This window comes from Schistocerca gregaria, chromosome X (assembly GCF_023897955.1).
Source record: "Schistocerca gregaria isolate iqSchGreg1 chromosome X, iqSchGreg1.2, whole genome shotgun sequence".
In the NCBI taxonomy this organism is placed as follows: domain Eukaryota; kingdom Metazoa; phylum Arthropoda; class Insecta; order Orthoptera; family Acrididae; genus Schistocerca; species Schistocerca gregaria.
The window spans coordinates 334,717,100-334,740,798 of NC_064931.1; the positions used below are offsets into that span (position 1 = coordinate 334,717,100).

The window sequence follows — 23,699 nt, forward strand, 5'->3', positions numbered from 1 at the left end:
TCAATATGTAACATCAGAGGTTACACCTGCATCTCAAGACATGTATTCCTAATGCAAAACAAAAGATTAGAAAAATATATGCAAAATGAAACTATTTACTTCATGTTCGTACGGACAAATTATTATGCCTCCATTACAGTAGCAAACATTTATTCTAGATTCTAAAAAACATGGAGAGCATTCTGCTCAGTCATTGAAGACAAAATTTATGTACTGATCACAAATTTAAAACAAACAGGTTGTTTGCTGGGCCCCTTCAAGTTCAAATGAATCTTAATTCAAAAGTAAACTAACCTGACTTAGTCACACATGCATGTTTGCTATAGCCTCTTAATATGTGTAAAAGCTTGTGTGTCCAACAAGGAATAAAACATCCACCCAATCTTTAATCTTTACTGTTCAATAATATTTACAAATCATAAACAGTAATTCAAAGTGCAGTTCAACATCAAATTAGCTAAAAGTGACTGAAGCGTCTGTAATTCTCTGTCTCATATGAATGTGCTATATAACACTACTGAATTTGAAATAGCATTATTTGGCTCAAATGATATCTACGAGAAAAGGGCACAATCCACAGCGCCACTATCTAAGATTTCAAATATCAGCAGCCACTGTGGAAAAGTGGTATCTTCAAAAAGTGCCCCAAGACAATAAATATGTTACATATAAAATAATCTAAATTATGCATAGCTAAGAACTGCGTACCACTGATAAAATTTAACGCAATTCCCAGCAGTGAACATTAGCTCAGTTTTGGAGTAGTACTTCATGAGTTAGCTTCCCAAGTCTTGTAACCTTCAAAATCAGCAATTTACATAAACAAAATTTATGGCATACAATGTCAATAAAAAGAAATAACAACACACGACTGTCAAATTCCATTGGTGACTAAATGAAAGATTCCACACAATTATTATTACTATTATTATTATTATTATTATTATTATTATTATTATTATTATTACTACTATTATTATTATTATTTCCTGTCACTTATTACTCAAGGTACAAATCAAACAACAATCCAAAGTAACAACAAACTACACGTTTGTTTCGGTAACACACTCTGTCCCTGTTTCATTAATCTGTGAAATTAAAATGAAACAATACTCAATTAAACTTACTCAATGAAATACACTTCACCCCTGTCAGTGTAGGCCTTCTCCCAGTTAGGTGGCAGAGGACCTAGATCTGCGTGAAGAGATTCAGGGCCTTCACCAGAATGGTAGTAACTTGGAGGGTCAGTTGGCACCTGGTCTCCACTACTGTTGTATCCTGGTAACAATTAAATACAAGTCTGTCAAACAGTATTGTGTGTATAACAAATTAGCTTTTTACTGCCCACAACAGTGTAACAAAAAAATGCTGTTTCTCAAAATTTTCTTGCTCACTTATAAAACTTCACCAGGCAATCTGTAAGGTTGCAGTATTTTTTGTTGAAAAATATAAAGTGCTAACTAGTGGACAATGGATCAACAGTTACTGTATACAAAAGTTAAACATTTACTTGCTATCAGAATGTGGGGGTTCTTCTTTTGATGAGAGAGAAATGAAAGGTTTGGAACACTATATTGATGAAAGGACTTGGCACGAAAAACCACACAGCATAAATAGAGAGAAAACATAATAGAATGAGAGGAAAATTCAAAACCTCTCTGTTAACAGGCTTCTTTTTCTATATTTATTTAACTGAAAAGTCACTTTCAAATTCTGTTTTCTTGACAGATGAAATTTTTGTTACCTACCATGCAAAAGAGTTGGAATAAAAAGGAGTTATTTATGCCTCCAACTTACAGTTGCTATGACTGTCTACATTCCTTCCCTGGATGTCTTAAATCTACAATAAAAATAATTAAAAATGGAATAACCAACATGGTATGAACATGAAACAAAAAACACTTCTCAGTCCCATATACTGAAAAAGTCTAATAATGCACTGTGAACCATTCTGAATATTAAATAATGCTCCTGAATCAAAACAAAATAATTTCAGCAGAGTAATTCAGTATGTTTAATAGTTCTGTTTCATGTATTACTGCTGGAGGCGATTCCTATCAATCAGAAAATTTTATAAATCCACAATAATGAGGTAATCCACAAACAGTTAAACGATGCTGTCATCGAATATTTTTAGGTTTCAACATTGATTTTACTATTCATTATCCATCAATGTGGTTCTAAATCCTCCTTCCTCTTTGCTGGATGTTCTCAAGATTTGTAAGTAAATGTTTTTTATTTTCGCAATAAATTTCGTAGTGACTTAAAGAAAAAAATAAGCTTTATGATTCCAGAGATTAAAAAAAATTGGAGATATTCATTTGCTGTTTTGTGTTAAATTATTTATTTTTTTACGATTGTGTAACTGCAAAAAATCTTCAGTTCTTTTTACACTACACAAACACATTTTGTTAATGAATAGGAAATGGCATGACATGTAAGTGGTTGTCTGAGCATCTTTAGTTACACAAATTACACACACTGTGCATTCATTCAATAACTGTTCTTCACCAAAGCTGCTAGTGGATGCCCTGACCATCCATAAATAGTGTTCTATAGGTGTCTTACAGATATTTGTGCTAAGTTCGCAATACTCCTAGCACAGAAATGAAGTTTCTTACTGTTCAGCGCACTTGCAATAGTTTGATTTTGTCAAAGTTATGCCCTTGGTAAATATAAGCGGCAATCAAAAAGATTCTGTTCGAATGTTGTACAGTCCAGAATCAGTATGCCAATCAGGCAAAATCACCATGTGCAATAAGGCAACAATTCCAGCAACATACCAAGTTGAAGATGCCCGTTAGTAAAACATCATATCCTGTCACGTGAAGAAGTCCGTAATTAACTACTGCGAAACACCTCCTGACAGGAATCATTGACCCTTCAAGGCCCCTTTTAAGGGACTGAAGGCATGGTGATCACATGGGGAGATATCAAGACTATATGGTGGGTGCTCGAGAGTCTCCCACTTCAGTTGGCACAACCTCAACACAATGACATTTGCGATATGGGCAATTGCATTAACATGAAACAGCAGCACCCCTTGTAGCAGCTGGTTTTTGACAGACATGCTGCACCATACACATTCTTCATTCTGCAACATATCTCTACTGGTATTTGTTCTTTGGCAACCAAGAAAAAAATAACAGCATGTTGGTCCCAATTGGAGCCATCCAGTAATATTGATGCCATAGTTCACTTTTCTGCATTGGAAACACACAAATACCACACTGATCCCTTGCCTACATATCAGTGGTTATATACCAGCATCGAAGTCATGCTACACAGCATGTATATTGCAGCAGTACCCTCAATTTGAAACTTTTTTATTGGCCCTTATACTTGGGACGGTACACTTTTTAGGCTCCCAGACCCCCCTCCCCCCCTGGAGATATGAAGTACTGTCTAAAACATGATATGTGCATACTTTTGAGTTTGGTCACCTTCATGGTATGTAATAAAATATTATTTAAATTACCATCAAGTACATTTCCAGCAACAGGTTCAGGTTCCATGTTATTCTTGGCAGCCATTGCCTCCACGTTTGAACGATTTCGTTTGCGTTTTCCTTCAGAACTGGGATGTGCGCCTGGAAAAAGTGTCCCAAAAACTCCTACACTGTTCAGGTTCAAGTTGGAGCCACTGCTCTGTGGAGGCGAAACAGGTGCTTCTTTTGATGGTTTTGGAGTCCCATAGTGATTACCTATACATAAAATGTTATAAAAGTAACTAATTTTGAAAATAAAATTTTCAGTAAAAGACAAAAGGCATGTGTATACTGCTTATATTTTACTTTGGCATCATTTATAGTTAAACGACTGCTATACAAATTAGAAATTGGGATCTCAGTTCATTGTAACAATAGATTATGCAGAAAGCAAATACAATGGTATTTTATGTGCAGAAAATTCTGCATACTTACCTTCGTAAATTCCACTTTCCAGGAGGTTTCCACTTCTCTCTAATTCCATGAATTCCTCAGCACTGAGAAATGTGTAGTCCACACCATTAACCTCTCCATCTCTTGGTACACGTGTTGTAACTGGGACAGTGCGCAAGTATAAGTTATCTCTAATTGTATTTTGGAGGTCATGATCCACTGAACCCTTCTGGAATCTTGTGTTCAAGAACTGTCTGAGATCCTTAGTTATAGATGCTGAAAACAAGATATTGTAAAAAATTAAATACCTTTCATAAAATTCCAAACAAAGTAAACACAATGAAATTAAATGCAAATAAAAACATTTACATAAAATAAAAAAACTTTTATAGCTACTCAACATTTGCAATAGTGTTAAGTTTGTCAACTGACGTATAGAACAAACACAGATTATGTGTAACAAACACACAGCAATTATAATAAATATTGTGACATCCAAATTTACATTATAAGCAGTAACGTAACATGCTAAGAGCCAAAACACCAAGAAATTGAGATATCACCTACGTATCTCAACATGTATCATGACTTAAGAGAGTACAAAAAGTGCAGTATAGTTGAATTTCCCCCCCATGAACCATGGACCTTGCCGTTGGTGGGGAGGCTTGCGTGCCTCAGCGATACAGATGGCCGTACCGTAGGTGCAACCACAACGGAGGGGTATCTGTTGAGAGGCCAGACAAACGTGTGGTTCCTGAAGAGGGGCAGCAGCCTATTCAGTAGTTGCAGGGGCAAGAATCTGGATGATTGACTGATCTGGCCTTGCAACATTAACCAAAACGGCCTTGCTGTGCTGGTACTGCGAACGGCTGAAAGCAAGGGGAAACTACAGCCGTAATTTTTCCCGAGGACATGCAGCTTTACTGTATGATTAAATGATGATGGCATCCTCTTGGGTAAAATATTCCGGAGGTAAAATAGTCCCCCATTCGGATCTCCGGGCGGGGACTACTCACGAGGATGTCGTTATCAGGAGAAAGAAAACTGGCGTTCTACGGATCGGAGTGTGGAATGTCAGATCCCTTAATCAGGCAGGTAGGTTAGAAAATTTAAAAAGGGAAATGGATAGGTTAAAGTTAGATATAGTGGGAATTAGTGAAGTTCGGTGGCAGGAGGAACAAGACTTCTGGTCAGGTGACTACAGGGTTATAATCACAAAATCAAATAGGGGTAATGCAGGAGTATGTTTAATAATGAATAGGAAAATAGGAATACGGGTAAGCTACTACAAACAGCATAGTGAATGCATTATTGTGGCCAAGATAGATACGAAGCCCACACCTACTACAGTAGTACAAGTTTATATGCCAACTAGCTCTGCAGATGACGAAGAAATTGAAGAAATGTACAATGAAATAAAAGAAATTATTCAGATAGTGAAGGGAGACGAAAATTTAATAGCAATGGGTGACTGGAATTCGAGTGTAGGAAAAGGGAGAGAAGGAAACATAGTAGGTGAATATGGATTGGGGCTAAGAAATGAAAGAGGAAGCCGCCTAGTAGAATTTTGTACAGAGCACAACTTAATCATAGGTAACACTTGGTTTAAGAATCGTGAAAGAAGGTTGTATACGTGGAAGAACCCTGGAGATACTAAAAGGTATCAGATAGATTATATAATGGTAAGACAGAGATTTAGGAACCAGGTTTTAAGTTGTAAGACATTTCCAGGGGCAGATGTGGACTCTGACCACAATCTATTGGTTATGACCTGTAGATTAAAACTGAAGAAACTGCAAAAATGTGAGAAATTAAGGAGATGGGACCTGGATAAACTGAAAGAACCAGAGGTTGTACAGAGTTTCAGGGAGAGCATAAGGGAACAATTGACAGGAATAGGGGAAAGAAATACAGTCGAAGAATAATGGGTAGCTCTGAGGGATGAAGTAGTGAAGGCAGCAGAGGATAAAGTAGGTAAAAAGACGAGGGCTGCTAGAAATCCTTGGGTAACAGAAGAAATATTGAATTTAATTGATGAAAGGAGAAAATATAAAAATGCAGTAAATGAAGCAGGCAAAAAGGAATACAAACGTCTCAAAAATGAGATCGACAGGAAGTGCAAAATGGCTAAACAGGGATGGCTAGAGGACAAATGTAAGGATGTAGAAGCTTATCTCACTAGGGGTAAGATAGATACTGCCTACAGGAAAATTAAAGAGACCTTTGGAGAGAAGAGAACCACGTGTATGAATATCAAGAGCTCAGATGGCAGCCCAGTTCTAAGCAAAGAAGGGAAGGCAGAAAGGTGCAAGGAGTATATAGAAGGTTTATACAAGGGTGATGTACTTGAGGACAATATTATGGAAATGCAAGAGGATGTAGATGAAGACGAAATGGGAGATACGATACTGCGTGAAGAGTTTGACAGAGCGTTGAAAGACATGAGTCGAAACAAGGCCCCCGGAGTAGACAACATTCCATTAGAACTACTGACGGCCTTGGGAGAGCCAGTCATGACAAAACTCTACCAGCTGGTGAGCAAGATGTATGAGACAGGCGAAATACCCTCAGACTTCAAGAAGAATATAATAATTCCAATCCCAAAGAAAGCAGGTGCTGACAGATGTGAAAATTACCGAACTATCAGTTTAATAAGTCACAGCTGCAAAATACTAACGCGAATTCTTTACAGACGAATGGAAAAACTGGTAGATGCGGACCTCGGGGAGGATCAGTTTGGATTCCGTCGAAATGTTGGAACACGTGAGGCAATACTGACCTTACGACTTATCTTAGAAGAAAGATTAAGAAAAGGCAAACCTACGTTTCTAGCATTTGTAGACTTAGAGAAAGCTTTTGACAATGTTGACTGGAATACTCTTTTTCAAATTCTAAAGGTGGCAGGGGTAAAATACAGGGAGCGAAAGGCTATTTACAATTTGTACAGAAACCAGATGGCAGTCATAAGAGTCGAGGGGCATGAAAGGGAAGCAGTGGTTGGGAAAGGAGTGAGACAGGGTTGTAGCCTCTCCCCGCTGTTATTCAATCTGTATATTGAGCAAGCAGTAAAGGAAACAAAAGAAAAATTTGGAGTAGGTATTAAAATTCATGGAGACGAAGTAAAAACTTTGAGGTTCGCCAATGACATTGTAATTCTGTCAGAGACGGCAAAGGACTTGGAAGAGCAGTTGAATGGAATGGACAGTGTCTTGAGAGGAGTATATAAGATGAACATCAACAAAAGCAAAACGACGATAATGGAATGTAGTCCAATTAAATCGGGTGATGCTGAGGGAATTAGATTAGGAAATGAGACACTTAAAGTAGTAAAGGAGTTTTGCTATTTAGGAAGTAAAATAACTGATGATGGTCGAAGTAGAAAGGATATAAAATGTAGACTGGCAATGGCAAGGAAAGCGTTTCTGAAGAAGAGAAATTTGTTAACATCGAATATAGATTTAAGTGTCAGGAAGTCATTTCTGAAAATATTTGTTTGGAGTGTAGCCATGTATGGAAGTGAAACATGGACGATAACTAGTTTGGACAAGAAGAGAATAGAAGCTTTCGAAATGTGGTGCTACAGAAGAATACTGAAGATAAGGTGGATAGATCACGTAAGTAATGAGGAGGTATTGAATAGGATTGGGGAGAAGAGAAGTTTGTGGCACAACTTGACTAGAAGAAGGGATCGGTTGGTAGGACATGTTTTGAGGCATCAAGGGATCACAAATTTAGCATTGGAGGGCAGTGTGGAGGGTAAAAATCGTAGAGGGAGACCGAGAGATGAGTACACTAAGCAGATTCAGAAGGATGTAGGTTGCAGTAGGTACTGGGAGATGAAGAAGCTTGCACAGGATAGAGTACCATGGAGAGCTGCATCAAACCAGTCTCAGGACTGAAGACCACAACAACAACATAGTTGAATTAACTAAAGCTAAGAAGCAAAATGACAACTCTTTCTCTGTAGTTCACTCGTAGCAATAGGTATACTTTGCAGACAAAACATTGTAAGTCATTCAAAACACATGTCAGAAAGTGAACATTACTAACCACATACTATGCTAATAAATTCTAATAGCACTTGCTCCAATTTTGTGAAGTACCATACGTAATCTAGGCATATCATCTCAAAGATTCACTGTGATCCAATAGCGTAGATGAAATGCATATTTTTTTAAAAAAATGAAAGAAAATATTTAGGGTTTTCAAGCCATTCCAGTACAGATTTAAAAAGTAATTTTGCTGCAATATGAATGTCACTTTTGTTAATTACTTTGCATTAACTGTAACTTCCTGTTTATATGAGAACCAAAGGCAGTATAAGAAGCTGAAGTCATTTAGCGCAGTAGTAAGAACTGAAATGGAAGTAGTCTGTAATTTAGAAACAGAATGGGGCACCATCACACCTGTATCTTATCAATGCAAGACAGACATATGGGGTTATGGGTATGCTGGATAGATAATGAGGAAACCCTAGGATAATATGCATATGACAAGCACTTAATAAGGCTTCTTACTTTCACATGCTTGCAGCTAATTGGTGTCTTATACAAGTACTTGATAATGGCTATTACTTCCAGATATTTGGAAGTGAAGTAGCATGAGTTATATATATCTCTTCAGATACAGAAAGACAACTTTGGAATGTAGACAACTTTCAAAATGATTTCTCTGTCACTTTTCTCAGATCAACAGTTATTGTTGACAATGATTTTAATGGAGTTATCTCAGTCAGCACAGCAGAGGATAACGGAGATAAACGAGCTGCAATAGTTTCATTAACAGGCCATACTTCCCGTCAACTGTTTAGTGGCTGTGCAGTTACTTAAGAAATACAAATCCTAAGGTCCACATTGTGATCCCTCATCAGTCTCACTTTTCCTATAGGTTTCCTACAATTAATGTCCGACATTGCTTTCTGAATGTGGTAAAAAGCAAACCGTTCTATGGTTTGGATCACCCAATAAACAGTAGGTTCAGCTGTAACAAGTTGGTTGACTTGATTCTCAGGTTCAAAGAAAGAAATTGCATACAACATTCCACTGGCAACAGGAACATACCTAGTGAAGAACTGCTGCTTAAATCAACTTTTATGTCGATTACTGCTTATATTTTTTGGAGCCAAGATGATTTTTGCTATGGAATTTAATGTGTCTTATTTACAAAGATGACACCTGGGAGTAATAAATTCTACAAGTTCATCAAGAATCTTTTACAGTAAAGTGATATCCGACAGTACATCACAATTTGTCATTGATCTACATATTGTAGTAGTTGGAGGTCATTCAACATTACTATTACAAACTAAACACAACACAGCTCCCTGAAATTTGCTTCAAAATTTACCCACAATTCCATGGTTAACTGAGCTCACTTGATAGCTGTATCTTACGTGTAAAGCCATTGTATATGAACTGTTAGTAGTCCATGACCACAAGTGGTAATTTTTAATAAAGCTATGACTCTGACTGCTCTATAGTACTGTTTAATCACAGGCACAAACACATTAGTTGTTTTAAGTCTTCCAATTACTGCCAATAAGAACTACTTCGGAGACACGAAATTACAGAAATTTATGGCTCAATGCTGGATGTGAAGCCTCAGTCCTATAGGACAGAACCTGGCAAAGGGAGATAGCTTTGTATCTTTTCAATTTTGAATAACTGGCATAAACTTCTAAATAATTAATATCAATGTTGTTCCACAATGGTCTCTTCTTATATACATAAGAAATTTTATAGAAACAGTGGAAAAGGCTATGAAGAAGAGCAGAATATCCACAAAGAAACCAGCAATCAGTCATAATAAGGAAAGTGGTGAAATGAAAAAAATTCTCTTGGTAGCTCTTCATTATTAGGTAACAGAAACAAGTATTAATAGAAAACTGCTGCTTTAAGGGGGAGCTGGAGAAATACACACAATAACTGATTATTGTGCAAAATCTTCTATTTTACAGTCATCCAGACTACAATAGCGTCTGCTTCTTATGTTGATGGCACACACATATCATGAAGGATGTGCAGGTGAGGAAAGAGAAGGAAGTGACCAACATAACATGTACCACTGATTAACAAAATCATTCAGTTTCCCAATAATAATTTTCCCCTCAAACTTTGAAAATTAATTGATGAAAAATACAAAGAAAGTGACATACATAATACTGTAATTATTTAGTCATCATGAAGATGAATTACAGCCTGCACATATGTGAACATTATCTCGATTTATGGTAAGACACTCAGGTCACAATCCCATATTGCTAAGTACTTAAAAAAAAACTTTAAAACATGGAGTTAATGAAAACTCGCATAAATATTTTAGAAACTCTAAAATTACATGACAAAACCCACTGATTGTCCACCAAAAGTGTGTTTTATTTAAATGCACACATTAGAAGCACAGCTAGGGGCTCAGCTAACAGTACAGATACCTTTACAGCCACATTAATGCCTTGGAGGTTCTGTCTGTGGATAGCTATGGTGAAATTAAACGGAGAAATGTGCAAAAATAATCTTGGAGCAGTGGGAATATTTAAAAGTCATATACAGGGTGAACATTAATAAAACTGACACACTTCAGGAACGGATTTCTGACTGGAAATGGAGGAAAAAGGTCCAATGAACATACGTCCAAAAAATGCATTGTTGCCATGGTTGATGGCACTGATGAATGGAAGTTTCTCTGACGACATGCCATGTGTTCCTTGTGTGTTGTATGCTGTGTGATTGTTGCAGCACACTGTTAGCAGCAGAATGGTCTGGTATGCGTGTTGGGAAGAAGTTGAGATGGTGTTTGTGTACGGCCAAGCAGACGGAAACAATCGAGCGGCAGCACAGCAATACCAAAACAAGTATCCTGACAGACACCAAATGCATCACACAACATTCCATGTCCTTTTTGGGTGTTTGTGTGATCCTGAAGTGCATGTACAACAGTTTTGGAGGACTAGGTTCTGCCTCTTACCATTTTCATCAGCTTGGCCATAGACAAACACAATCTTAGCTGGTTCTAAATACGTATATCAGCTATTCTGCTGGTTACATTACTTTGCATTAATCACACAGCCAGCTAACACATGGCACGAGGACTTTTCTTCATCAGCACCATCTACCGTGGCAACGGTGCATTTCTGGATAATGTTCATACGACCTTTTTTCCTCTATTTCCAGGAATCTGTCCCTGCTGTTTTTCTGTTTTATTAACGTTCACCCTGTATATCTGTGACGTTATTTTGTATATGACATCACATTACATCGTGTTACTTTACTTTTACTCACTATAAATATACTGTGTGCTTTATATATACATGTTACAAAGATAAACTAAAATTTATAATAACTGTAGGTTTTCACCATTTTTTAGAATTTTTCAATCAATGATTTGCTGTTTGGTTCGTGTTCTCAGCAAAGTGTTAAAGGAAAAGGCGAGGTTACACACTATGCCCCACAGTTTGACGTGCTTCGTGGGACGAAGCGACTAAAATTAGCTACAGAAGAAGGGTTTCAGTCAATATACTTAAGTTTTTCTGACTTACTGTTAAGCAACTGAACTAGATACAGCCATCTAGTACCGTGTACTGATAGCAGTGACAATTAATCCTGTCGCTGACTGCAAAAAACAACAAAAGCTCTACCATAACTGACAACTCAGAGACACTGGTCGAAGATAGTGCACCAGGTGTGGTGAATAGACTTCAGGTGCCTGTGCAGTGCCCCTCAGACCAGCGTGACACTATTAGGGAGCGATGCGGTGATGCGATGCCCGGCTAAAGGAGTGCTGTAGGTGAAATGAATGCACAAGTTTGGGCAGCTTCGTTCCCAAAACCGTGCGCCGAGGAAACACGATGGTAGATGTATCGTCCGATATAAAATCTCACCACTCGACAGTACATACCTCCACCGGCCGGCTGGAAGGGCGGAATGCATCACCTACTGTGGTTTCCGGCGTATTCGTAAACTGCCACCGGCGTTTACCGTGACTCACCAGCCCGGACTAACTTCTGTGGCCAGTGGCGTCCGCTAAGCAGAGTTACATGGTAACACTCTGCCGGCAGTGGTATCACACAAATCGAATCACTAACCCTTGACACGGTGGCGTAATGCCTGCACATCGCAATGGAGACGTGTCCTTATTTACATATATTTTAACATTTTACGAATGGCTCTGCTCCTTTCATAAATACACTTGGGCTTTCTCGAAGGCACCGATGGATGTTCCTGTTGTCATAGTCTCGCTATCCTAGTAGTCATTCTAGAAGTCGAGTTCAAGTAGCAAGTCATTAGATTTTCATTCATTCGCATATGGAGCCGAATAGTATGTTCTGACAACTGCGTCCCGCGGATCAAGTTCGGCGCTTCCTTACCCGAACGCGATGGTCTTCGTTGTCTTATCAAAGCGAAGCGATATAAGTCCAAACGTGGTCGTCAAACGACGCCGCGAGCATTCTTGGCGGAACAACCATTCGACAACCTGATTATTCGTTATGAATTTCACTGTCGTAGAAACATAATCAACATATTTATGGAACAAATGGAATCATTAAATTCATCTTCATTTGTATTTCACGGATTGTCATTTTCTTTCATTGGTAATTTCTTTAATTTTTGAAATCATCATTCATCTTCTGATTTGATTTAGTTTTCTCATTACTTATCGGTATTTACTTATACCTCTACATATACTCAACAAGACACTGCACAGTGCATGGTACCGATATAGCGACATACTGTCCTAGTCCACCCGGATACTGGTCGAGGAAAACAAGTCTTTATCCCGCCGTGCGGTTTTCCGCAAACAGTGTCAAAAGAGTTTATTCTTAAGAAACTAATAACTGAGACCACGCGACGTAAAACATATTTGAGTCAAGTAGTTTGTCTCCTTGCGAGTTAATCGCCAAGACCATGCATATCTGGCGCCGTACTTACACGTCGAACTATCGCATTCGCTGCTGCTTATGACATATATAAAATACATAAATTGGTAAGAGAACAACATGATTTTTATTTCACATTCTACCTCGTGCACACACTCACAGTCAACACAGACAATTCTCTGATGTATAATTCAAAGATGGCAACAAGAGGAGAAATCCGACAAATATTTTATTATACCAACATCCCCCTCCCTAAATGCAATTTTTGTTTTCAGTAACTCTGTGACAATGGTTTTATGTTCTTGGTGAATCATACAAAATTCAAATGTTTTTACAATTAAGTTTGCAGAGCATGAACTAAATCATTACATGAAAACGGTTATCACTCAATACATTTCTGAAACAGAATTCACCGTAACAGCATTTCTAAATTTCTCAAACTTTGACCTCTGCAGAGCTTTGGTAAGTATGTCTGCCAATTGATCTTCTGTACTACAATAGTTTATTTTAAACAAACCTCTCGCTGACAGAGTGGAATTTCAGATCTATATGCTTATTTAGCTAACTGTTCTGACTTGGTCATTTGAATACCACTTTTCCAAGTCTTGGGCATAATCGGCATCACAATACACATTTAAACGAATAGTGTCATCGTCTTCATTTTCTTACAGAAAATCTATAGTTATTGGAATCTTGAAGGTACCTCAAAGTTCTTTCGACATTTTGATGGTCTCTTTTCTTTGGATTTTCTGCGAAGCGGCTCTCATAAATGACTGCGAAATGCCTAATATAGACCATCCTCTTTGACTTCAAATATCCATGTGCTTGTCGATATCTCTTTCTCTTTTGTTTCCCTTTCTTTCAACAACTTCCACGTGTCATTCCGTTCAGGTGGTTTCTGTGTCTTTCGTGCACTTTTTTCTGTATCTGGACCATTAACTCGTCCTTCATATTATGAAAGTATTACGGTTTCGTTATTTCCGTATTTGAAGGACTCTTTAGATTGCCTCTAACCCTAAAATTGCAGTTTCTTTTCTTTCCATTACATCCTCTTTCTTCTTTATTCCCTTGAAATGGCCGTTCTATGTCAGGTCCTTATGAATCACCTCACTTGTCTTGAGCACTGCTTTGGAGTTCTCAAGTCGAATGTCCCGAATCTTTGCCTTTAGCGATGCGAATAAAAAATTTAAAAAACGTAGTGCAAGATAGGGGCTATAAGGTGGGTGCGGTACACAGGTAATGTTGCATTGAGCCACAAACTGGACGACTTGATATGCGACGTGAGGCCGCCCTTTGTCGTAATGTAGTCTCCACCCACTCCTAGAAAGTTCTGGTTGTTTCCTTTCAGTGTGCTTCCTCAGTTGAGTCAATATTGACGTGTAGTATGCAGCTACAACAGTAGTGTGAGGGGGAACTTCATGCTGGTAAATCATTTCCTGACAGTCAAAAAATGTGATCACCGTGACTTTCCCAGCAGAGGAAACAACGTTCGCCTTTTCTGGTGTTGGAGAACCTGGCGATTTCCGCACTGTGCTGTCTCGTTTTCCTTCAGGGTCACAATGATGGAGCCATGACTCATAACCGGTGATAATCGATTCCAGAAACGCATTCACTCCATCAGCAAATAATCGCAGCACCTCATGGCTTGTCTCCATTCACACAGCCTTTTGTTCGGGAGTCAACAGGCGTGGCACCAAATGTGTGCAAGCACGGGTCATGTGGAGATGATCATGCATAATTGTAAAGACAGTGCCATCTGAAATTCTCAGTACTGCAGTGAGGTGACGTAATGTTGTCCGCCGATCCTCACGGACAATCAGAGCAGTTGTATTGATGTAGATTTCAGTCACAGCCGAAGCCGAAACACCAGGCACATCTTGCTTAACACAGAAAAGCCGGCCTTCTTTGAAGTCTTTGAACCACCTAAACACGTTGCGCGAGGTAATACCTCTTCACCGTGCACTTTGTGTAGCTTTTCGTAAATGTCAGTGGCTGTTAGAGGACAGTCAGAGACGCTATGAAAAGTGCATTCAGGTAGGAGGGGACTCCTTTGAAAATGTCATGTTAACACTGAAATGGACTAATAAAACATCAGTAAAAAAAAATCAAAAAAGGCTGAGGTCTTTGTTGATCATTCCTTGTAGTTTCTTCGTGTGGCCTGGATTTTTGATGATCCAAAAGTCTGAAGTCTTGGCACAACTTATGTTCTCCCTAACCACTTTTATTCAGTTTTAACTGTGTGATTAAACTGACTTTCACTTTCCAGCACACATTTTCTTACCAAGCTTGCAGCCTCTGAGCCTCTGACTTACATCGTAACATATATAGGTTACACAGAGCGGAGTGAAATCATTTAACAATCACGTGGTGTCAGTACCTACTACATTTTGGGAAAGTCTCTCTCTCTCTCTCTCTCTCTCTCTCCACAGTTCAGTATGAATTAATTTAAGTGCTCCTGTTGTCCACAGTGGAAAATGGTTTTCTTGTTACCGTAGCTCACACACACACACACACACACACACACACACACACACACACACACACACACACACACACTTTTTTTTTACTTCATACAATCCATTTTTTGTTTTTGGTCATTCTAAAATGAGGATTTTATCTGTATAAATTTGAATAACATGTTTATTAAACACAACTGTGGAACCTCTCTCAGTGATAGCATTTAGATTGCTACTCTGTTCAGGAAGACATCCAACGTCCTTGAGAGTACAGTTTTCACCCAGAGAGTTTCCTGTTGCTACTAATTTCACTGATCCATATTGGCAGGCAACTTTTATAACACTACCATAGTCTTTCAGGTTTGTTAACTTTTCCACTTCATTACACATGTCCTGAACATGCAAAATCAATAGCCATGGTCATTTTTTCTTTCTTGTTATCTGCTTCAGAAATAATTTTTTTGCTCCGTTCATATGCGACAAACGCAGTGTCTTCTTTGCTGTCTCCTTTCTTTTTTTCTTCAGTGATAGCGTCCCACGTGGCTTAAGTACTGCTGCTTTTGAGCAGTTGTACATCACGAAATTCTTCGTTTTATTGAGATGTTTTTAATTTTTTTTCTTTTCAACGTTTCATACGTGTTATGATATTTCTTAGTTTATTTCGCGATAATTTTACGTTGTTCACATGCACTTCGTTACTTTATTTTTTTTTCTCTGGGCCCATAATCCGTTGCGTTTTATTCGGTTGTATAGTTATTTTATTTATCGCACAGTTTTTTAAAATCACAATCTTAAATAAAATACAAACAGTAGCACCAGTTTGCGGCAAGACATTTAATTTTTAAAAATAATCAATTGCGCCGTTCGTTTCCATCGGGAAATGAAGAAAGTTCCACGATATGCCCAACTAGAACATTATGTAACAGTGTGACGAACAGCTTCCCTAGCTGCTCGACAATAGCATTTTGGAGATGGAACCTGACCCCACACGTAAAAAAAAAAAAAAAAAAAAAAAAAAAAAAAAAAAAAAAAAAAAAAAAGAGTCCGCGCTGCTGCCGTGATTGGTGCGACTTCTGTTAGTTGTTGCCCAGATTCTGCAAGATTTGTCGAAGGCAGGAGGTTTCTTTGTTATGCAAAGCATGTTCTGATAACGCGGAGGACAAGACTCTGTCCAGTCCCGTTCCCAGGATTCGATTAATTTGAACTGAGACTTGTGCAGTTCTATGGCTGTTTTCATGGATGGTTTTCTTGATCTAAGCCGGTTTCTTTTTAGTCTTGGAGGATAGGGAGTTGTGAATTGCCTTGTAGGCGTTCAAACTCACGGAAAAGAGCTGCTTTTCGTCGAAGACAGGTGGTGGAATGTGGCTCAATATGGGCAGCCATTCAACGGGGGCTGATCTTCGTGTACCAACTTGTAATTCTTATTGTGTCGTGCAACAGTGCGTCGAGCATTTTTGTGTCAACGCACTGCTGAACCATATTCCGCAATAGACTAGTCCAAGTGCTGAAGTGCGCAGTTTCAGTATCGAAGCCCCAGGTTGTTCTCCACACGATTCTTGCAGGACAGTGTCCGGTTCAATGTAACCCCTATATATTTTGAGTGTTGATGTGGTCAACCAAAGTGGACCTGGAGCTGCCTATTCGCCGCCCTATTGCTCAAATGAAAGCAGGCTGTCTCTGTCTTGGCGGGGTTTAGTTTCAGTCTCCATTTCTGAATGGATGTGAAACCTTTCTAAGACTAGTAATATCTTTATCTGAACATTATATGACTGTAATAAAGCAAACACTGACTAGAGGACAACGGGATTTTTATTTTCGTCCTCGCTCGCACTCTTATAGTCACCACAGACAACGATCTGTAGGCTTTTTTCACTTGTTGTGAACCTATGAATCATTCACCAAAAATTATATTTTACCACCTGTTCCAAAATCAATCATAGCAGCTCTCTGTAACTCAGTTACTAATGAGCGTACAATTGGGAATAGCGTCGTCGTGTATTGTTACTGTGCACACGTGCCGACCACTTTCGATTCTCTGTGGGAACCACGTACTTTTTTCTGCTGGTGATCTTCCTGCGGGGAAATATTCAATCAATAATCAATGAAAGTTATAGTCACAGTTCATAAAACCATAAGGTTACTAAAACTGGCTTGTGGGGATAAGCAAATAAAGGAATTCTGTTCAAAAAGTTCCGTAAAAGGGTGATAAACTTCGAAACAAAAACACAAATAATGTAATCTGCACCGAAAATAGCACACAAGTTGAAGAAATTCGTTGGTTCGCACAACGATCACCTGGTCATCGCCCCGATCACAGTCGACAAGAACACCATAGTGCTATGCTAGGCACGATCCTATTGTAGATGGCCGGCCGCGGTGGTCTAGCGGTTCTAGGCGCTCAGTCCGGAATCGCGCGACTGCTACGGTCGCAGGTTCGAATCCTGCCTCGGGCATGGATGTGTGTGATGTCCTTAGGTTAGTTAGGTTTAAGTAGTTCTAAGTTATAGGGGACTGATGACCACAGATGTTAAGTCCCATAGTGCTCAGAGCCATTTGAACAATTTTATTGTAGATGGTACACCCATGCCTTCTTCCGACCATAAATTAACGAAACAGTCACTGGGGGAAACAGTTTAACACGGACTCCGAACCACGGTCGAGCTTGAATTTTTAACATTTACTAATCACTGCCAGAGATGAAAGGAGAGCTAAGTGACAGGAAGAGAGAAAAAAAAATCACCTAGAAGCAGCCGGGAATCGAACTCCAAATTTTTGTAACAACTGAGCCTCTATAAAATCGAGTAAATACTGCCTCGTGATCTGTGACTGTTAGACGAGTTACTTTTGAGCGCCTTCCGCTATAAATGTCGATGGATTTACTTATTTAATTTTCCGTTCATTTGATTGTCCTATGTAGGAAGAAAAACCACTGCGCCATAGAGAACATTTCTCGTCGCAAGAGGCGCAAATAGTATAGTAGCGGCAAAGAAATGGCGGGGGAAACGAGACGCGGTTGTCGGCTGTCGGTGTGAGGCGTGTCCTTGAAAGCCGGCTGCATACTTGGGACGCCGCTGCCGCTGCTCCTGCGGACCAAACCGGACGCTGCCGCCCACCACGCCTGCACTTGCGCCCTCCTTGTTTATTTACTTATCCTGCTGACGGGGCTCCGCGTACGCTCAAAACTCGAACGTTTTCAGCATCAATGCTTACAAATGCGCCTATTAACTGACCCGTACGCTCTAGGCACATCATCGAGGAAGAACGTTTTTCTTTTTGTGTCAGATTCTTCACCTTCTAGATTTCTACATCTACACGGCTACTCGTCAAATCACACTTCAGTGCCTAGCAGAGGGTTCATGGAACCACTTTTTCAATAATTCTCTATTATTACACTCTCTAACAGAGCGCGTAAAAAAAACGGAACACCTATATCCTTCCGCGCGAGCTCTGATTTCCCGTATTTTATTACGATGATCGTTTCCCCCTATAAGGATCGGCATCGACAAAATATTTTCGCATTCGGAAGAGAAAGTTGATGATTGAAATTTCGTGAGAAGGTCCCGCCGAAACGAAAACGCCTTTGTTTTAATGATGTCCTCCCCAAATTCTGTATCACGTCCGTACTTCTCTCTTCCCTACTTCTAGATAATTCAAACTGAGCGAAAATATCACTTAATACATAAAATACGTCGAACTATACATGTTATGATATAGTTACATCTAAATGTTCGCAGTATAACAGAACACTTGGAGATAATACACATTAATATTATACAGTCACAAATGAATAATTGCTATGAACAACAGAACAACTTATATTTGTGGACTGTCGGTACATAGGACAGACTTGGCGGAAATTGATTGACGGATGTCAGTGTACTTCAGCTTCTATATAGAAACGCATCTACGAGTATGTGTACACAGTACTTCTTGCAACCTAAAATAATAAGATCGATATACATCGGCGAATTACTGTCGCAGTCTCAGTTATGGGAATCTAACAAATGAATTCTATGCAGAAGGGCTGCGCAGCTACATGATCAAATCTCATCCCAATAATAATGCTGGCGATGCTGAAAGTGTTTAAAGAGACCAAGCAGCTAAGGTCATCAACCTCCTGTTCACCCTGCAGAAAAAAGTAATGTACCCAATCTGTCTGCATATACAGTAAATTCTGCATATAGAGTAAATGCTGTGTGCAAATGTGAGAAAGCGTTCTAAAAGTTTGCGTAGCGCCTGAGGCGGAACATGAGAACAATCCCGATATTCGCCTACTGCGATGTGAGAAACCGCCTAAAAACCGCATCCAGGCTGGCCGGCACACCGACCCTCGCGTTAACCCGCCGGGCGGTTTCGATACAGGGCCGGCATACCACCCTCTTCTGGAAGCACTAGCGTTAACGCGCCTGGACACTCAGTCGGGTCATTAATAGTGGATATTCTCTTTCTACGGCAATTAAAAGAAGCGAACCATGGTTGTGTTGGTACTTTAGGCTGGGTATCCGCATAAATCTTATCCCTGAAGAAAGATGTTAAGATCCTTTCTTCTTGACACACACAGACACTGGTCTGTCCCTGACATTGAGGTTAAGTTCTATAAACGGTGGTTCAATACTCAGCCAACATTTTACGCTGATAATAAACTTAATTACAATTGACTGATACGCACTACAAATTTCTTAACTCTATTACTCCAACAGGTTTCCGTTTTAATTGCATGGCTCTCTAGATGACGCCAGGAGCACAGCACTTTCCGTACCTTACCGGATTTCCGGTCGGCAGTACCTCATTCAAAAGTAATCTTTCTTTTTCTTCTGCTTATCCCCCTTTTAATTTGGCCCACAAACAATTACACAGCAGAACGATCAAGGAAAGCGTTAAATACTAGTATAAGCACAAATTAGATATGAATTAGACGTGCAATCGAAAAAATCTCATTCTGGAAACATCCCCCAGGCTGTGGCTAAGCCATATCTCCGCAGTATCCTTTATTTCAGGAGTGTTAGTTCTGCAAGGTTCGCAGGAGAGCTTCTATAAAGTTTGCAAGATAGGAGACGAGATACTGGCAGGAGTAAAGCTGTGAGGACCGGGCGTGAGTCGTGCTTCGGTAGCTCAGATGGTAGAACACTTGCCCGCGAAAGGCAAAGGTCCCGAGTTCGAGTCTCGGTCGGGCACACAGTTTTAATCTGCCAGGAAGTTTCATATCAGCGCACACTCCGCTGAAGAGTGAAAGTCTCATTCTAGACGTGCAATCAGTAAAACTGTAGGCAAAAAAAGTCCATAGTTTTAAACATAGTACAGTAACAAACGAGTTAATACCGTATTGCACAAGACATTAGAAATAACATAGGTTGAGGAATATGTTACGCAATTTGAATGCAAAAATTTCCCTTGGGAAGCTGTATAGTTGGCTCGAGATGCAACAAGGTGCAAAGTCATTTAGTCTGTTGACGCGAAAAAGCCAAAACTGAAACCGTGTGTAAAGGAAAAACACTACTCAGATGCAAAGATTAATTGCTATGCACACGAAATTTAGGGCGCTTCAACAGGATGTGAGGATTACTCACGCGAGACTGCCTACACTAAGCTAGTCCACCCTCTTCTGGAGTACTGCTGCAGGGTACGGGATCCTTAACAGATAGGATTGACGGAGGACATCGAAAAAGTTCAATGAAGGATAGCTCGTTTTGTGTTATCAGAAATAGTGGATGTCACAGATATGATACACGAGTTGGAGTAGCAATCACTGAGAAAAGGTGTCCTTCGCAGCGCCGAGATATTGTTCCGAAATTACAATCACCAACTTTTGCCTCCGAAAGCCAAAACATGATTAAGTGAGCAATGGCAATCGTGATAAGAGATCTGAACTCACATTGAAAGATTTAGACGTGTATTTTTCGCACATGTTAGTAGAGGGCTGAACGCTAGGGAAACAGTTTAAAGGTGTTTCTGCGAACCCTCTGTCAAACATGTAAGCGTGGGGTTTGGTTTTTCGGGGGAGGAGACCACACAGGGAGGTGATCGGTCTCATCGGATTACGAAAGGATGGGGAGGGAAGTCGGCCGTGCCCTTTCATAGGAACAATTCCGTCATTTGCCCGGAGCGATTTAGGGAAATCACGGAAAACCTAAATCAGAATGGCCGGACGCGGGTTTAAACCGTCGTCCTTCCGAATGAGTCCAGTGTGCTAACCAATGCGCCACCTCGCTCGGTAGTTGCAGAGTTCAAATGGTTCAAATGGCTCTGAGCACTATGGGACTTAACAGCTGTGGTCATCAGTCCCCTAGAACTTAGAACTACTTAAACCTAACTACCCTAAGGATATCACACACATCCATGCCCGAGGCAGGATTCGAACATGCGGCCGTAGCAGTCACGCGTTTCCGGACGGAGCGCCTTAACCGCGAGACCACCGCGGCCGGCTATTTGCAGAGTAACCGAGTATATGCATAAGTAGATAACTACACCGTATGAAGACACGGAAGAAAATCTCAAGACCTACATTTGTAGACACATATGGCTAGGTGGTTTGTATACGGAAAACGTACGCTCGTTAAAAATAAGTTCAATCAAAATACAAGATACCTACTGCATGCAACTGCTTCATCCTGTTTGTTTTATACCTGTGCGGACACTCAGACACTCAAACATACGGCGGCATACGTGCCTTAATTAAAAACTCTTCACTATACCAGTTGTCTACATCGGCAAACGCGTACGTGACAAGAAGTAGTCACGAAGTAAGTGCTGCAGACATCATTCAGTAACCTAAATGGAAAAATTAATCACCTGACACTCGCCCGCAATAGTAAATACGCATAACTGCAGCTAGTGTAAGACTTTGATGTTGAGGCGATGCTTCAGTTGGACTCTTAATCTGTGGCTCACTCAACGTGAAGGTAAGAAGCCAGTCCGCAGCTTCAGATCGATATAGGATGCAGCGCTTAGCGGGCACCCCCGGCGACCGCTACGGAGCAGACTCGGCCACTTACATCACCCTGACACTGTTTAATTTGCATTACGAGAAATTTCGTGTTTTCAAGGGTGCCCCTACTTCATTTTAAGGATAAATTTGTGCGACCGCATCGAACAGAGCAGGTGGATGTTGTCTTGGAACGAGAGGGTATTTGGGGATGGACTGGCCTGCCTTTTCCCCCGACCTAAATCTCATCGAGCACGTGTGAGGTGTGTTGGGGAGAAGTACTGGAGCCCGTTCACATGCACCAACAACAATCCAACAGTTATCAAGCGCGCTGGTGGAGGAATGGAACGCCCCAACACAAGGACTCCGTACCAACCTTGCGGCCAGTATGAGAGCACGTTGCAAAGAATGCGCTACCAACCGTGGTGATCACAAACGCCATTAAGAACCATGTCCTGCCATTTGTAATGTCCAGTGGACCATCATAAGTCACTATGATTTCAGTGTAATTAATGCCTTTGAATGAAAGAGTCGTAACAGTTCGTCCCATTGCTTATTTCTTCTGTATCATACAGTAACAGTTATTTGCATGTATGGGCCAAGTTTCATCGAGCTATGTTACCTGGCAGTGACACATAAGGCGGAAAATACTGTAGTCCTCAAATTTTACACACCAGTGTATATACATCAGCGGGTACAAGAGCCTAACCACGGGACTGTCTACTTTACAATACCGCTAGAGCTCCACGAATTGGCCTCCATGACACCAGTAAAAAAGCAAGTCTTTTCTGCATAAGTGTATGTGTCCTTTTTAAAGCATAAAAGACACTGAGACATTTCTGGCCCTTGAGATCAAATGGAGGCCTGAAAGGCCAATGTGTTCAAACAAGAGACCTCCATGGGCAGAGTAATCTCGGTCATACACTGCTGGAAAAAAAATCGCAACACTAGGAGGGAATTGTGTGACAAACGACAGTTGGTAGGCGTGTTCCCACAGCTGATAGATGATGTCTTCAAAGTTCCAGCTAGTCGTATAGGAGTGGCGCTAATACCGCCACTATGAGGATGCAAATAAGGTTTGCTTTAAATATACCCTGCAACGGTACTGAGCGTTAGTCTACTTTGAGATAGGACGTGATGAGTTGATGTTCGTCAAGAATGCCTTTAAGGCGACAAAGACACCATTATCAACACCGCACTGACTGTGAACGAGGTCGTGTAATAGGGCAACGAGAAGGTGATGTCACTCCCGTGTTACTGCAGAAAGACTTAGCACGAATGTAGTCACTGTGTATGATTGTTGACAGTGGTGGCCATGAGAATGTACGGTAGCAAGAACGCCCGGCTCCGGACGGCCATGTGACAATACCAAGAGGGAAGACTATCGTGTTTGTCGTATGGCTCTGGCGCATCGTACAGCACCTCGAGCAGTAATGTGAGCAGCAGTTGGCTCCACAGTGACACACTGAACTGTTACACGTCGGTTACTTCAAGGACAGCTCCGAGCCAGACGCTCTGTTATATGCATTACACTGACCCCAAACCACAGCCATTTGCGACTTTATTCGT

The 23,699-nt window shown here is 40.2% G+C and overlaps 1 protein-coding gene across 4 annotated transcripts in view; it reads right to left on the reverse strand.

Annotated features, from left to right (window-relative positions):
* LOC126297547 (membrane-associated guanylate kinase, WW and PDZ domain-containing protein 1) overlaps positions 1-23,699 on the reverse strand; it is a 376,107-nt gene that overhangs the window by 120,716 nt on the left and 231,692 nt on the right. For all 4 annotated transcript variants that reach the window (XM_049988468.1, XM_049988470.1, XM_049988469.1 and 1 more), the window contains 3 exons: positions 3,923-4,156; positions 3,479-3,703; positions 1,128-1,278 (listed from right to left, as the gene is read on the reverse strand). In XM_049988468.1, the coding sequence (XP_049844425.1) occupies positions 1,128-1,278; positions 3,479-3,703; positions 3,923-4,156 (610 nt within the window). The remainder of the gene's footprint in view (positions 1-1,127; positions 1,279-3,478; positions 3,704-3,922; positions 4,157-23,699) is intronic.